This window comes from Gallus gallus, chromosome 4 (genome assembly GCF_016699485.2).
Source record: "Gallus gallus isolate bGalGal1 chromosome 4, bGalGal1.mat.broiler.GRCg7b, whole genome shotgun sequence".
NCBI classification, from domain to species: Eukaryota; Metazoa; Chordata; class Aves; order Galliformes; family Phasianidae; genus Gallus; species Gallus gallus.
In genome coordinates this window covers 13,108,645-13,125,656 of record NC_052535.1, presented here as the reverse complement: position 1 = coordinate 13,125,656, position 17,012 = coordinate 13,108,645, and the positions used below count along the sequence as shown (strand labels likewise).

The 17,012-nt window shown below is 40.4% G+C and overlaps 1 protein-coding gene across 1 annotated transcript in view; it reads left to right on the top strand.

Annotated features, from left to right (window-relative positions):
• The window catches only part of ALG13 (ALG13, UDP-N-acetylglucosaminyltransferase subunit), a 29,850-nt gene extending 14,517 nt beyond the window's left edge, over window positions 1-15,333 (top strand). The window contains exons 15-28 of the mRNA XM_040699780.2: window positions 542-642; window positions 1,405-1,532; window positions 2,247-2,484; window positions 2,645-2,758; window positions 2,980-3,136; window positions 4,960-5,095; window positions 5,420-5,455; window positions 5,578-5,633; window positions 6,268-6,330; window positions 6,695-6,863; window positions 7,933-8,058; window positions 12,263-12,303; window positions 13,132-13,312; window positions 14,387-15,333. Of these exons, the coding sequence (XP_040555714.1) occupies window positions 542-642; window positions 1,405-1,532; window positions 2,247-2,484; window positions 2,645-2,758; window positions 2,980-3,136; window positions 4,960-5,095; window positions 5,420-5,455; window positions 5,578-5,633; window positions 6,268-6,330; window positions 6,695-6,863; window positions 7,933-8,058; window positions 12,263-12,303; window positions 13,132-13,312; window positions 14,387-14,661 (1,821 nt within the window). The 3' untranslated portion in view covers window positions 14,662-15,333. The remainder of the gene's footprint in view (window positions 1-541; window positions 643-1,404; window positions 1,533-2,246; window positions 2,485-2,644; window positions 2,759-2,979; window positions 3,137-4,959; window positions 5,096-5,419; window positions 5,456-5,577; window positions 5,634-6,267; window positions 6,331-6,694; window positions 6,864-7,932; window positions 8,059-12,262; window positions 12,304-13,131; window positions 13,313-14,386) is intronic.
• The last annotated feature ends 1,679 nt before the right edge of the window (window positions 15,334-17,012 follow it).

The window sequence follows — 17,012 nt, the reverse complement described above, 5'->3', positions numbered from 1 at the left end:
GGTACCGTAGCAGGTTTCTTTTAAGTAACTGAGAGGAAAGAATGGGTGAGGAGTGGCTGGGAAATGCTGAAATCAAAGTCAGCTTTCCTTTTGTTCCCATATTGTGTTTAGTGAAGGTGTACTTCTTAAAATCACTTTGAGGTGGTGCTGACAACTCATTTAGTGACTCTCTTTCTAGCTCACTAGAGCTTCCCTGCTTGATTTTTCATTCTGCTCAAGTTCTTATATAGTGGTCCTCCTTGTTACTTATCTGGTTGACACAGTGTATGAAAGTAAGTTAGAAGGCAGGAATCCATCTTCTTCAGCCTGTTTTACAGGAGTTTACATGTCGCTTGCAAGTCTGTTTCTTTTCCTTCCTTTCTTAAAGCAGTACAGTGCTGCCTATCTTGCCTGGTCTGTTAATATTTGATGTTTCTGGGCCCAACTCATAACATAAGATCAGCTAGGAATTACGAACTTTTTCGCTGTTAGTGGTTTGTAGACAGTATTTGATCCCCAATACTGTTCAGTTTTTTCAGAGCTTCCTTTGTTCTTTCTGCAGGTGCGTCTGGATCCTGGAGGTAAGTATTACAATGCTCATATCCAGGAAGTTGGGCAGGATGGCAACACGGTGACTGTTTTCATTGAGGAGCTGGCAGAAAAGTAAGCAATCTGGTGACAGTTTCATGTCTGAACTTTTTATAGTGGAGTCTGTGTAGTCACAGATGGTTAAGATAGGGTTGTTAAGATACTTTGAGAAGAAAAGAGAAATGAGGCTTTGAAATAAAGTGTGGCTACCAGAGGGAGATTTGCTTCCTTGCTGGTTATTGCTTTTCAACTAAGATGTTGTAGGACAATTTTTCTCTTATAATAACAAAAATCGTTATGATGCTTTATGTGAAGTCTTGTTCTTCTCAAGAATCTTTGCAGATCGAGCATAACTCCTAGATAGCAAATTACTCTCTGCTACCAGTTTTTCAGAAGCTTTTATGTTGTAATCCCCCAAAATAATGGATGTTTATGACGAGTCTCATCACATTCACCACCTTGCTGTTCAAAGCATTTGCCCTTCTCCAAATCTGCAATTAAGCTTATCTACATGTTGCAGAAATTGTCTTGCTAATTGCTTCCAGATAGACTTCTGAAAGCATACTGATGTAGGGGAAAGAAGGCTTGACCTGTGAAGTCAGTAGCATCGGGACTGAATCCTACCTTACCTTTTCTAATGTACAATATATACAAGTGACAGTAATACGTGCTTCACTTCAGAGAACAAGATTTTTTTTATTCCCCCAAAGCTCCCTATAGTCAATGATTTTGCCTTTTTCTATTTTATTTTTTGTAGTGTTGCTTCAGCATATGTTGCTGTGTTCCTGCACATAGTGTATTCTTGCAGCGCTGCTAACACGAATGTTTTTCACATAGGCATACCGTTCCTTTGGCAAGCTTAAAACCAGTGACACAAGTGGCACCTGTCCTTGCTTGGAATGTGGTTCCCAGCCGAAAAGGAGGAAGCTATCAGAAAGTAGCAGGTGGATACTTCTCAGGAATAGGTTTGTACAAGTTTTCCAGAGGTGTTCCTTCCCTTTGGGGAGAGGTAGGATAGGGAAAGATGAATTTTAGCAGTACCAGTCTTTGGATGTTGAAAGTGGCTTAAGTTGGCCTGTGATATAAAATCTAGCTGTGACAAGGACTTCATGTAAAGTGATGCTTCAGACAAAAGAATGAATTTCCCTATGTAAAATAGCAAATCCCATGAAAATACATAGTAAGGTTCATGTTGCTCAGAATTTGAAGAAGAATTTTGACATTTGAGAACTATTTATGAAGATCAGATCTGTAAACCAAGAAGTATGTCTGATTTGGCCTTAAAGAGATGTGTGGAAGGACTAGATTTTTGCTGTTGAAGTAAACAGGGATTGTATTTGTTTCATTTAGAGAACAGTTTTCTGATTGAATAAATGTAGCCTTTATGAAGGTGCTTTAAAACTGCAAATACTGGTTTGATCAGTTGAAACTGGGAAGGTGTTCATGTGAGTGAGGTGCTTGTATTCTGTTTGCAGTTCAGAATGCGTGTTAGGTTCTTCAAAATAAAGATATGAAGTTTATGTGTTTTGGATACTTCCTCCCTGCCCTGGAGTATGCTGTTGATTCTCTTTGATATATCCAAATAATGACTCTTCTCAAATGAGTTAAAGAAAACATAGCTCTAGAGTAAGCTGCTTAAAATATAAACCTGTGTTTTCTGTCCTTAACTGAAACTGCAGAAATGGATGTGAAAACACGGAAGAGATTGCTTAAGAAAGTTCGTGGAAAGGAAGTCTTTATGACAATGGCTTATAGTAGGGGTCAGCCAGTTCTCCCGCCCCGGCTACAGCATGGTGTTCCCTCAGGGCGCTCTCCTCCAGTTCACTGCTCACAGGGTGGTGGAAACATGGCACCTTATGGACCCTATCATCCTCAGAATCCTCCCCAGAGACATAATCGTGGATTTGGAATGCCAAGGTATGAAGCCTTGAAAACCTATCTGAGGTTACCACTTGTTCTCTGTTCTTGCTGTGGATTAGTTAGGAGAGAGCTTGTGCTATTTAACAGATAAAACTACAGAAGAGTTCCATCTGAGAGGCACTTCCTGGTAATTGCACCTTTTACCCTTTAAACTTAGGGGATCTGCCCGATTTATAAACAGGCACAACATGGTTGGCCCTCAAATAGCATTCTACCCCAGTCCAGGAAAGAGATGTTATCAGAGCTATGACAGTTTCTCCTGCAGGTCACGGTAAGTGAATACAAACCTCTTTACAGAACGTTGTACTGAAAGAGTTGGGGAGGGTGGTGGGAGACGGATGTAGAGGGCTAAGTTGGCTTTCAATGGCACAGTATTGAGCATTGGGATTATTGTGCCTTTCCAAAGAAAAGGGAGTTAAAATTGAGCAACAAAACTAGGGTGAAAGTCCAGATAGTAGTGATTCTTAAACTGTTCTCATTTTTTTTTTCAAGTTCATACAGCCGTAGCCGCCGTCAGATGCAGTGTGTGAATAAGGAATGTCAGTATGGGTTCGTACCAGAGAATGGAGAAGAGCCTCAAGGATCAGAAGAAACAATAACTTTCTACGAAATTGAAGAAGGGGATGAAACTTCTTTTCCTGCCTTAGCAGTAAGTTATGAATGATGAGTGTGCTGAAGCTTCTCAAAGGTTTGTTTTAAAAAAAAAAAAAAATCCTGCATTATAATAAATTAAATGTTATATTTATTTTTCTTCAAAGAGCTTTAGCGGTAAGTATGTTTTAGGGGAAGGGAAGGCTGAAATTGGAGTAGATCCTGTAAGTCCTGCTTAAAGCATCCATTTTTCTAAGCTTTCCCCTTCTTTCTCTTGTCTCTCTTTCTGTCCAGCAGCATTTGTTTTATTTTCTCTTTAGCATGTTTTAATAAAGGTAGGGCTATATTTCTAGTTCCCATGATAATTTGAAAATGAGATTTGGGGGAGAAAAAATTCCTTCCTACTATCAATGTCCATCTGATTGTAAATATTGCGGGAGTTAGTACTTCAGTTGTTTTGCTGCACTCTTAATTTGTGGTTTGAGTAACTAGTTTCAGAAGCTGTACAGTGGTAGCCTGGATTATTCCTAGGAATTCACAGTTGAGTTGGGCTAATGTTCCTGAAACCATCTTTTCTGCTACAGAAATGGGAGAAAAATCAAAATCTAGCTTCTTTTAAAACAGACTTCATACCGTGCTACTTTCATCTTCAATCTAATACATTTTTAAACGGTGAAATCAATCTTTCAGTTTTTATCTAAGCTCAGTACAAGTTACACTCGCATTTAAATAAATGAGAGGGTGAATCTGTTCAGGGTTCTTTCAGCAGCCTTTGTTTATTCATCTGCCTGTATTAAATGTGTGATCTTTGCTCTTATTTCTTCCAAGGCTGTCAAGGAGTAGGGACGTTATCTTGTAATGCTCCTTTTCCTTCCCCATTCCCCCTCCCATTAAAGCAGTATAGATTTCTAGCTTGTTTTTTCCTCCCCATTGCTAAGCTGTATACCTGCAGCATCCAGTAAGTAGTTTTTCATGTTCATTCAGCCTCTTTGTTAGTGTCAGTGCCCAAGTCTCTTTTCCCCATGTCTTCCTTGTCTCCTTAACTGAAAAAAATTAATATGCCCTGGGGATAAACGTTTGTTGCAGAAAAATCTGCCATCCTACTAGAGATCTGGTGGGAGAATCTTCTGACTTAATACCTATACTTCACCCTTGGAGATGTTACAAGCCTTTTTCAATCTCATAGCTGTCCTGTCTTCTGAGGAGAGTATTGAATGTCATAGCCATTACAAAAGAGTGAATCAGTTTCTTTTACTTACGCTTCTCATAATCCTGTGTTCCTCCTTTAGAGAACTCTAGATTGTAATTGTCCAGCTAAGGGCTGGCTTCTATACAAAGACAAACTACGTACAAGGCTTTACAGGAGTCGTGGGAAATATGATGAGCACTGCTCTCTGAATATGTCAGACATGCATGCATGGATCCAGCTAGTGCAGACAGTGGGAACTGTGCCATCTGCCAGTCACATTATATTTTTGGATGAATTCATAGGTTGTTGGCATGGTGGGAGTTCCTCACGGTGGGGAATACAGGAGTTTATGCTTGAGGTAGAGTCCTGGTTGCTGGTGGGGGGGGTATCTGCTCTCTCTTTTTCAGCTTTGGTTGAACCTACGTCAGAGCTGGCTAAATTCTAATTGGGAGCATCTTGACCCTGTCATATAAAACAACTGTAGGTTTTCAAAAACAAATTGTACAGAAGATGCAGGGCAGAATGAAGGGTAAGAGAAATATGTCCAACTGTTCTACTGCATGCAGGGTGCAAAGAGAGTAAGCTTTGGTTACAGCAAGTATGGTTTTCCAGCTTCTTTCTATTTGTGCATGCATTAAACCTGGAAAGTCTTATACTATTTATAAATGCACACTTCTTGTTTCCCTTTTTAGGGACAGGGTAGTCCTACTGCAATTGTCCACGGTCCAGCAGGTTTTTGGGTAGCTAGAAGAGGCCCCAACTCAGTTCCAGCCAACAAGCAGACCCTGAATCGCTCAGAGGAGGATGTAGAAGAAACAAGTGAAAATGGTGAGTTTTTAAAGAATTAGTTATCTTTGATTAAAAGAAAATGTCTCTGTTCTGTTAAAGCTTGCTAGAACATCACTATTTTGATAGTATGGGTTTGTAGCAAGGCAAGCTGCTGTGTGGCGTAGATTTGGCAACAGCAACCTTGATATTGCTGGAATAGCAAAATGGGGAAGAGGAAGATCTTGGATCGCGCTATTTTTCTGCACAAAACAAGATGATATTGAAAGCAGTTCAGTTAATTAATGCAGTGAAATACAATTTTAGTAACTTCGGCTTTAACTTCTGTTTTTCTGGAATCAAAGCTTTCTGTTCTCTCTCTTCTAGGGAAATTTCATGAAGAATATCTGTATGCACCTCCAGGTAAATAACATGTTAGTCTTTACTGCATTTGGTGAATGCATTCATTACAACTTTTTAAAAAGTTTCTGAACAATTTGATGTAATGCTGTATTTTTTTTATTAACTTTGCCTATGTCTTGCAGATCCAGAATGTGAAACTGCAACAGTATTTAGTTCAGCAGAACCTACAGCAAACTTGGTAAGTGTTAGTTCCTGCCTGTTCAGATTGTAATCCTTCAGGTGTGTGTAACATTCTTCACGGAAACTGTCTTTGGAACCAGGCTTAACATAGTAGGTCAGAGACTGGTTTTGGCACAAAGGATTGATAGTTTCACTTCTGTATTCCTCCCCCCCATCCCCTTTTCTTCTTAAATGGTGAGGGTTTTTGTCTGAGTCTGCAAGTACATCTAAACTGTACTTTCCATCTATCCCCTTTGCAAAGTGTCTGTCTGAGCACTATTTACTTTTCCTTCCTTTTCTGTTCCAGACAGCACTTGCTTTTGCTGTGCCACTCTTCAGGTTGTATACTAGTTAGTCCTATTCCACCAACGTGTGATGGGAAAGATCTCACCTTTGATGGAACTGACATTGAATTTTCTTATCTGAAACCAGTCAGTGGCTGCCTCTCAAGTGCTCCATTCACCTGCTGATGAACTACAGTGGGTGTGAAAACCAGTCCTGTGCACGTCAGGCTAAAATTGATCTTTCATGAGTTATAAAAGAAGCTTAGTGTATGAGTAGCTCATAATTGGAAAATTCTTAGAAATCCAGTGTCTGCAGTTTTGTTACTTCTCTGCTAAAATGGAACACTGTTTGCTTTGGAATCCCTGCAGGAAGAAGGGCCAGTGGCTGTGTCAGCTCAAGATGGAGTGGCTTCCTACAGTTATCCCCAGAAGGTAGTGTGTAGTATGTTACTGTGGTAGCTCTTTGGAGAGAAGACCGCTGTGTTTGGTCTCTTTTGGGATTTCATTCTTTCTCTCTTGCATGGTTTTGTTACAAAGCATATAATCCTCTATAAATAAAGCATAATGGAAGGGTGGAAAGATGCATTTGCAGGTTCCTGCAGCTTACTGTTATTTTTAGGTTGGTATTTTTTCAAGCCAATTTTTAGAGAACTTGGGTAACTAGCTGTCTTTTACAGCTAGAACTTCCAAAATGCATTTTTGTGAAGTGAGAATTTCTTAAATCTGTGATGTTTCCGTAGCTCTTGTCAAAGCCAGTTGTAGAGGTAGTGTACTGAATACCCTGACTCTTTTGCAGGTGATGGTGAACTCTGCAGTAATTGCTACCTCTGCAGGTGTTAATGCTGCTCCACCTACAGTCTTCTCCTCAAATTCTGCCACCACACAAGCCAGTGTCACAACAGCTGTCCCCCCACAAACGGCAATTCAACCAGTTCTAGTCTCTCCTGCTTCTATAGGGAGGCCAGGTAGAGTGTGCGTGCTAAGGCTCTGGTCTTGGATGGTCTAAGCTTTCAGTTGCCTTCTTCCCTCTCGCTTTCTTTCCATGTATCCAAAACAAATGTGGAAAATGACTTGGCAATGAGGTTACAGCTACTGACGAATGTCATGTTTCCATGCTTTGAAGGGGATTTGCATGGGAATTGAAAGTCTCTGCTCTGAGGTTGTTTCCCTGACCCCACCTGTCTTTATCCTTCAATGCCAGGTGTTTCACTAGCAGCTTCCTTTTTAAAGACAAGTTCATGGTTGCTTCTCCCTGTTTTGTATGGTTAATTTCCAGTATGCTACTGGTGCAAATCTCAAGGTTTTACTATACCTTCCAGAAGAGTCACAGGCTCAAGCACTGAATCCACTTCATTTTTGTGAATTGTCTGTCTTAAGAAAAAGACTTTTCCTTTCTATGAAAAGGGAAATCCATGAAAAGAGGATTTTTCTTGGCTTCTGTAACTCTTTGTTTAGCATGAGGAAAAAAAGAAACCTTTCACATATCTATTTGTTTTTGTTTTTTTCCCACTTGAGAGTTTAGTCAGCGCAGTTCTCGGTAAGCTGTCTACTTTATGAGGAACCTGCTAGAGTTCTAGAGATGTGGGCCACCTAATAAATATTCAACAGAAATTTGTCTACAAACTTTTGCCTGATACTTCTTGAACATTGCCTTATTTTTGTGGGTTAATTGTGATGCTTTTGATGGTGTAGAGTATTCTGTTCCCTGTTGTTCTAGGACAGATAATTACGTAAGAAAAGCCTGACCTACTTCTAGTATATGAAGAACTGACTGAAAAAGAGACATTTGTTCTTAACTGAAATACAAAGCTTGATAACAGACAGACAGCTAAGGCATCTGAAATTGGAACCTTCCTGGCTGGTTTTAAAATTTCTTCTGAGCTTCTTTTAAAGTGGGAGGGAAGCGATTACTAAAGAGAACTTAATTTAAAGTCACTGAGCTGGAAGGAAGTCCAGGCCTGACTGCATAACTTACCGTTTTCTTTGCTTGAATAAGAAGCCATTGTAAACTTGACTTTTGTTTCCTTCTAATAGTGCCAGTTTCTTCACTGCCATTCCCAATTTATTCAGCTCCTCTTCCTCCAGCTAGTGAGGTGGGAGAAGCTGGTGCCATTCCTCCGCCTTACTCTTGTGATCCCAGTGGCAGTGATCTGCCAAGAGGTAACGAAGATGTTTTGTTTTTTCTGTTATTGCTGTACTTTGGCACGCTTCTGACTTGTGTTCTTTACGAAACTGAACCGAATACCTGTAGTGACAAGAAATGGCTCCCTGCAGCTCACAGGCAGATAAAAATATTTTGGATGCTTACGGTAAAAATTCCTAGTTCTGAATAATAAGTTCATATCGGGCTCAAACAATTTACTGCAGCTGTAGGCCACATCCTAAAGATTCAGGTATCAGTGGAGAGAAGAGTGCTTGGTCTGTATCTTATCAGCACTGCATGGAATAATAATTTTTCTGATAACTTGATTAAAAAAAAAAAGCATTTAAAGTTCTGGTACTGCATAGTTCACTGGATATTGTGTGTTGTGTTGTGTATAACTCTTAGATGCCATTCTGTAGTGTCATAAATATGTGAGTGTAAGGGCTTCTGCTCTGTGAATGCACAGCCTTTCTGTATACTGTTATCGGTTATAACACCATCTTTTAAGGTAGATTTTTGCTACCAACCAACAAGTATGGAAGTACCAGTGCAGTAGCCACAGCAGCTCAAAATTGGCTTTCAGTTTTGTCAGCTGATCTTGAGTTTTGTTTCTGAAGTGGTGGTCTTTAATCAGCTGGCTAAATACTTTCTGCTGAATACCTGCATGCCATGCAAAGTTGCATCAGACAGCATAGCTTGGTAAACAGTGCAGCAGCAGTGCTTGATGTGGGAGTTTATTAATATAGCCCCTGTTCCTAAAAGCCACAAACAATGACAGAACACAAACTGGGCCTGGAGTTTGCAGAATTCATTTCAATAACCCAAAGATCCAAGCCATCTGCTGTCCTTGACTTTAAGTGCCTCAGCTATAAGAATGACAGTGCTGCTTATTATTATGCTATGTATCTTGCTTTGCTCTAGGTAGGAATGCTCTGAGGCCCAAGTGTGCCACTATCACATCACTGCACACATCTCAAAAGGCAGATAAAACTATTGTGATGCAGTCTCTCAGCTGATAAAGAATTTCATGGGTATGTGTAGTTCTGGGCAGCTGTTGAAAATCCATTCTTCCCTGTGCATATCCCCGTGCTCAGCCTTCTTATGGTGCACTGGCTCAAACTGCTCTAAGGATTAAAATCTAGAAGAATTGCAAAAGTAGATCTGGTTACTCAGCCTGCTTGTTGTGGTAGGAAGATTCATTTGGTCATAATGTCATGCTCACACTGGAGCACAGATGCCCCGGATAAGTGTTGGTGTTCAGTCATAGCTTACATGTGCTGCAGTTGCAGTGAGTACAACAGCTTCAGCTGTCGCTGCCTCCTTTGGCAGGTGGCACACAGGGAGGCTGTTTTTGGCAGTACTGAGGCCGAGCTAAAGATGAGCTGTAGCCTGCGCTTGAGAGCAGCAGTGCAAAACTGTCAGCTTATGTTTGTTGTTCTTGCACTGGGTCTGTCTCTGCACATTGGCCGAAACACATGGCTTTGTATGTAATCCTCCCATAGACTGGGTATGTTGAACGTCTGTGTTTCTGTAGCTATCTAGAGAGACAGAGAGGCTGTGACTGTTATCAAAGGCTTACCTTTAGCTGAAGTACCCGAATCTACCACTTTCTCTGCTGCTGATACGGAGAAGTAGCCTTTCATTCAGGGTTGAACAAGGAAAAGAACTGTCTGCATAACTGTAGGGTCTGTAAAATCCAAGCATTCCTTTTTCCACCATTTTGAACACTACAGTTTCATTCTAGCTATCTGACTCGATTTCTCCACCACCATCACCCTGGAAAAACAAAACAAAAACAGCATTCTCTTGGAACTGGCTGTATTTCAGATGTATGGCAGTTCTGAGTTTTACTGCTTCAGAATAGAAAGCTTCTGACTTTTTTTTCTGAAATCTGTGTGAAGATGGAGGATCAAATACTTCAGTAATGCAAATTGTTTTCATGCTGAATTCAACATACTGCCATCTGAAGTAGTTTCATTGTCCCTGTGTGGAAGTCGAATGAAAGTACTAATCCTAGAGGGCTGATTTTAGATAATATGAAGAGTTACTGTTGATATGTACAGTTCAGGTAGCTGCATCTGGTGGACTGTAAAGCAGTTCTGGGCCAGAATGTTGAGGATTCTTTCAGTTGCATTTACCATGCAACATGTTTATTTTGCCAGCAGTTGGTCTGGAAGTAAGGCATGACTGCTCAAGGTCTTCTCTTAGAGGTATTGCTAATGTGTTCTGCAGTAACTCCTTTGCTGGTATTCTTGATTGCTGTTTTTTTAATCTTGAGTATTTGACTTCCTACTTCCCTACTGCAGTAGTACCACTGTAGATTATTCTGTATACACATTAGAGTTAATTGTCTTCTGCTTCAGTTAAATGCCCTTTACTGAGGCTTTCAGCTCTTGGGAGAATTGGGTGTTAAGTGTACTGACAAGAATCTGAAGTGGATGTGGATTAATAACCTCTTCAGACCCTTGCCTGCAGCTCTTCAGCTCGCTCATCATAATACTGGCCATGTCTTTCTGGGGATAGACTCCAATTTTTTTTTTCAGGATTTTATGGTTAGTAGCTAATAAGAAATTGCATGTAGTGTTTTTCCTTTTCTACAGGGAGACACTGAGTGTCACTGTGGTGTCACTGCATAGCCTTTAGGTTGAGAAATCCAGCAGTTCTGGAGTAGGGCGTGGTAAAGTATTTGCATATACTTGACCTAGAGAGTTCTGTGCAGTTTGCTAAAGGAAAAATAAAAAATACCTGCAGGACTGGAATTTGGCCTGGTATAGTTTGAAATCCGAGTTTGTTAACGGGCTGAAGTCAGAGTGGTGAGGAAGACGGTGCCTTAGTATTCACTGATACGTCTGTATTCCAATTCTCAGAGTTGCTTGAATCTTATTAATGACATTTAGGGCTTGTGAAATGGCTTCTATTAACACAGTGACCTTAGGTATCTTACTCTCACCTGTTCCCTTGTGTTTGAAGCATCTGTGAAGGCTGTTTGCTGTTACGGTATTCTGGAGACTGTTCCTTTCCTGTGGCAGCGTTCAGGATTGATCTGAGCTACTCAACTGAACAGTGAACTTTGTCCTCGTGTACCTTAAGATTAAATTTTATGAGTAGTTAATGTGATCTTCATATTTTCATGCCAAGGTGGTTAACTTCTTCTGGCTTAGCTGTTATTTCACACGGTAGTTTGGTTATAGTGAAGACTGACTTGATTTCTAGACATCCGAAAGAGGAAAATAAACAAAAACTGGTCCCCTACTGTACTGGCTTCTGTTCCAGAACTCTCCAGACATCAGTATTTCCTGAATCAGTTTGTCACTTCAGTCTCCCAGCTCCTCCTTTGTACTGTTATCGCTGCTATGAAGGAGCTGTTTCATTCAGTTCTTAGGCTTGTTTTGCATATATTTGCATAATCAATTGAAAAACTAAATCAGATTTAAAAAAATCATCTTTCCAAGGTAGATGCAGTTTCAGCTATATACTAAGAAGCTGACATTTATGTGAGCCTTCCAGTTATTTTTAATATTTAACTGGTTAATTTCAGAGCCAAGTCGCCAGCACTTTTGGGAGTAAGCTGTTAGCTGTTCTTGGAAAATGCACACATCCTTCCTTACATTTAAGTAGGCTGTGCCGTGGTCCAATACGCTGAACAGTGAAAGAGTTGAGAATTGGCAAAAGAGGAACCAGTGCTCATTCATTTCAAAATAGAGATTTGCATTTCCAATTCTATTCCTGTTTACAGCAGACAACAATACTCAGTACTATAGAAGAGCAGGGCTGTGAAAGCATGCGTGTGCAGTAGCTGGATAGCAAGCAGGAAAGCCATGTGGAGGCTCTAGTTGAGCCTCTAGTTGCTTGCTTCTCCTCTGCTTTCACTGGCAAACCTGGAAGGTTTTAAACAGCTTCACTCTTCTGGGACTGTTAAGACTTTGAAAACCATGTTACGCTTGGCAATTCTTTTTAAAGTTCCTCTAAGCTGCTGAGATTGCTGGGAGCAAGTTATCCAGTATGTTATACAAACATCTAACTGGATTAGCTTAAAGGTACAATATTTATAACAACAGTTAAATTCAAGATATACTCTTTACCCTCAAAACATTAAAGAAAAAATAATTGTAGAATAGTTACTTATTGCAGTGACTTAGAATGTTCTCGATGTATGTAGAATTCTTTCTGCTCATCAGTTTATGCTCATCTGCTCTTTAATGCCATATCCTTTAATTTCAGATACAAAGGTCTTGCAGTATTATTTTAATCTGGGATTGCAAGTAAGTGCTTTTAAAGTGAGTACAGTAAATTGCCTGTGAAAACTGCTGCTTTTCTGAACAGAGGTGTACTGATGTATTTAAGACTTCCAAGTGTGCTAAATGTGCATACTGTGTAGTTGACGATTATTACATATAAGCTTGCTTGGAGGTGATTAAAGTATAGCTTAGGAACAATGTTCTAACTCAAATTGTAAAGCACATTTGTATGTCTGGTTGTTTACTCTGATTTTTGTGGAGGATGATGAATAAATATTTTCTCATATAACCTGAAAATAAATAACCTGAACTACTAGGAAAATTCATCTGCTTAGATGAGATACCAAAGGCCATTTAGAGATGTATGGTTTGAGTCCTCTAGGACATGCACAGCTCACACCGGTTAGTACCATTTCTCTGTCCTGGGAACCGTTGCTCTGCTGAAGAGCGCTGTCTGCAATAGCTATCTGTGCTCCAGCAGTCATGGGCAATGGCAGTGCTGGAACTGTGATAAGTAGAAGCAGTATGCCAGATTCTTCAACTGAAGAAATGGAAAAATCTCCTTGAATACGATGAAGTTGATTATAGAGAACCAAAACTCCCTCTTAAAAAAAAAAAATAATAAAAAAAAACAGGATAGAACTAAGTTGGGAGTTGCAGCTATTACAGCAAACTTTGACAGTCTGCATTTTTTTCTCCTTCATATATAACATTATCCTACAGTAACAAAAGGGAAAAATGCACTTATTACTACTCTTTGATATGAAGCTACTGCTGATTTGGAGGAGGGATGGAGACTGTGTATATATGCCTGACTTTGTTTTCTTGTTGGTTTTTTTTTTCTCCTCAAAGTACTATCACCAGAGTTACTGGCATTCCATGGTCTATGTACAGCCAGTGCCACCAGCATCATCTGTGGAGGCTTATCCAGCATACGCTGAGCCAGCTCATGTCCTGGATCATTCAGTACCTCAGCTCTACGATGCTGGGCGAGCTGAGGTCCATCAGGTTCCCCTCGATGCACCTACAAATGGTTGGTATTTGACTGTAAGACCACATACAGACATTATGAAAAGTGAGATAATGGCTTTCTTGTATCTTTATAGTATAGAAGCATGAAATTGGGAAGACAAAGTGCAGGCATTATAATGGGTTATCGTAAATTCCTTAAAATAATGCTAGAGCCACTCTTGTAGCCACTGATGCCAAGGGCTTTTGAAAATCATGAAAAGTAAGCAGTAGTCCTTTCTAGATTTGTACCCAGTGAACTGATTTCAACTTGGGAGAACTTATTCTGAAATCATGTTGAAGGTATATCTCCTTGCTCACTGATAAACTAATAATTATGATATCAAAATAATGCCTGTTCTTAAAGTAAAGGAGACAACTGATTTTGGCAAGCCCTGAGCATTGCTACTTTCACAAGTTTTTTTTTTTTTTAAAGGAAGACACTGCAAGCCTTAGCTTTAGCTCTGTGCTGAGTACCTTCTGAATAATCCTTACTGCTAACTCCTTCTACTGTGTGGAAAGCTACAGCAAAACTTAGCTTCACATAGCTGTGCAACTAGCTTGTAGATAGACTTGTTAGAGGCTTGTATTAAATGAAGAAAAAGATGTTGGAGAGGTTAGATGCCTGCCTCATGAAAATCTGTGTAATGTGCCAAATGATTAGTGTTGGGAAGGAGTGCATTGTAACAGTGCTGTTGCTTAGATGTGTGCAGGCTTAATGCTGGTAATACTTCATCCTGTTCATCAGGCATAGTTCTGTTGCCTAGATTAGCACCCTCTGGTCAAAGATTAAATAGGCAAAGAGCGTATTAGCCCTTTACCCAAGTCCCTCATGAAAAAATTCTTACCACTGCAGAATACTGTTATGTAGTTCTTGAATGGGTTTCAGTGAGAAGCTGGGTAAGCTGTCCTCAAATCTAACTTGGGACTCACAATGTCTTTGGTCCTGCCATTTGGAAAAATATATATGGGCCTAAAATTACTGTCACCTAACAGCGTTTTTGCTTCTGGACCCCAAATAATGCTGCATTCATGCTGATGAAAGTCATAAATAGGAGTGAAAGGTGGTAATAAATATGTGTATTCTTTTCTTCTTAAGGTAACTTTCAAAATGCAGAGCCTCCAGCCCTGTCCCATGGCACAGTGTATTACCCGGTGGTGTCAGACCCCTACAACCAGCCATCTGCCCCAGGGTTTGATTCTTGCATCTCTCTAGTACCTGCCTATCACTATATTGGTTCGTGGCATTCATTAAATCCACCATATGGAACTTCTCCACGAGTTCCTAATGCTGTAAGTTCTGGACAGCTGCACCAAGTCAGCTATGTTGCCTCACCTAACCCGGCAACGCATTATGTGCCTCAAGGAATGTAAGTCTTGGGAGGGTGTAAACTCACTTCTTGCACTTAGTTTTTCTCATGTCTTTTTTCATCAACTTACATTGTTTTGTAAGTCTTTGTCTCAGTGGGCTGGGGTGACTGATTAAATTGCATTCGATTCCATGTTTATTTCCAGGTTTATGCTAATGATAATCAGCTTGACGGGATGAAGTTTTGGTAGTTCATGTAAGGCAGCATAGGGGAGGAGTATACATAAACTGTAGTGCAGGGGAACACAATACATGTATTAGACTACATTAAAAAATGTGTAAAAACATACTGTCACTAAGGGAAAATTGCATTACGTACCTGTGTGGGTGGGTACACTGTTACACTTAAACACATGGTTCTTGTACAAGCACAGCTGCCATTACAACCACAGCAAAAAATTGGGTGCAGTTTGTTAGAGGACAGAATTGTTTGAAGTAAGTTGGTGTTCTCAGATTTCACAAAACAAAACTTCTTTTGCCGTTGGTGATCACATATTTGTAATGTGTGATTCTGTTCTGTGTTGGCTTCATGTCTCTTAAAAGTGTAAGATACTGCTTCAACCTGTTGTACTGTATATCGGTGTGCATTTGTAAGATACGTTTTGTGAAAGCTGTTGCACGAGTGGTGATAGTTCTGGTGTCTAATTTGCACTGATAGCACAAAATAAAAGCATCTAACCCATGGAAATGCGTGGTCGTTCATTACCAGCACTTTATGTTCATGACAGTAAGTCACCCAGCAGAAAGCACTGAAGAAATACTGTCTTGTGTGGGGTAAGACTGCTTCTGCCTCCAAGGGGAAGGCATGGGCTTTTTCAGCATGAGACTGCAGCAGCAAGCTCTAGCTGTTTCTGTCCTCCATAGAGCCTTGCGCTGCATGTGCAGAATTATCAAGTGGTGGCTGCCAGCTGGAGCCTGCTCACAGCCAAGGACAGGTTGGTGGCATTGCCTTGTCCTAGGGGTAACAAGCAGGGGCACAAGTGCAGGTTAGGAGAGCTTGGTACCGGGGTCCCAGAAAAAGAGCAAAGTAATCTGTTCTGCAAGGCTTGGGTTTTTTTGGTGTTTTTTTTTTTTTTTTTTCCACATGAATTCAGCATTTGGGTCTTGGAGCTGCCTTCTGAATCTCACGGCTGCCAGATTTTGTAGGGAACTTGAGTTGTCATAATTGAAACACAGCCTGCGTGGGGGGGGACATATGGTACAGATAAGGAGGTGCTGTCAGTAGCTTCAGAAAGTGGCACAGTTGTTATTTGGTGAAGTTGAAAGTAATTGTGTGTGCCCCTGCTACTGTTCTGTGAATTTATACAGCTGAGTGGGGATGAAAAGAGGAGTGACTGTGCTGAACAGGGAAGGGAGTATGTTTCCATCAGTACCTGTTAAGTAAACATGGGATGGGACCGAAAACAGGAAAAAGTCACTCCTTACAGTTATATTTGGTCCTATTAAAAAAGCCTAAAAGGCTTTTTTTCCCCTCCATTAATAAAGTGGTTATTTACTACTTTTGTCTAGGGGGTTGTATGCTTGGCTTCTAGTTCATTTCTTTAGACTTCTAATTACTGCTGTACATTTATCTTGGGGGTTTAACATAACTCTTTGAGATGGTGTAGCCAAGGGAAGAATCAAGGTGTGATGGAAACGATCCCTGATTAGCTGACATTATTTTGACCTGCTGTACTGTTTGAGAAGGTTCCACAAATGAGCTGGAGACCATTAGAACTTCAGCCTCAGTACTTCGGCCTCTTTGAAAGAGTGCTCTTAACTTACACAGGCCTTCATGAGAACAGGGAGCAATGCCACAAGTTTTCTTACACTTTCTCCAGAAAGTAATTCACCAGGTAAGCTCTAAAGGGAATCCGCAAACCATGTGACTGACTTTATGCACCTGAAGATTGAACAGATTGTAGAAGTGCAGTCTCCATCATGGAGTCATCAAATGTTTCCACTTCAGCCTTGAGTGTCATCATCTGTCATATCAAACAGTCGCTGTTAGCACTGGAGTGCTTCAGCTGTGAATAATGCCTCTTTCTTTACACTGTCAGTGAGACAGCCTTGCTTTTCTCTTTTTCAGTGCAAATGGTTATCATAGCTGGAAGTTATGTTTTATCTTTCAGTATTTATTTGTCTCCAGGAGTCAACTTCTTTTTTCCTCTTAGAAATTCAGACCAATGATTGTGGTAGGGAGTCAAGCTTTTCTCTCTTCTCACTTATCCTTCTAGTAGCTGGATTTTTGCTAGCCGTGGCCCTGTTAATCACCTCAAGTGATGTGTACTTAAAAAGAAGTATCACTGCAATTCTTACACTTGTAATCTGGGTCTGGTGAACTTGCTCATGGATCTGATACACACCCCGGCACCTC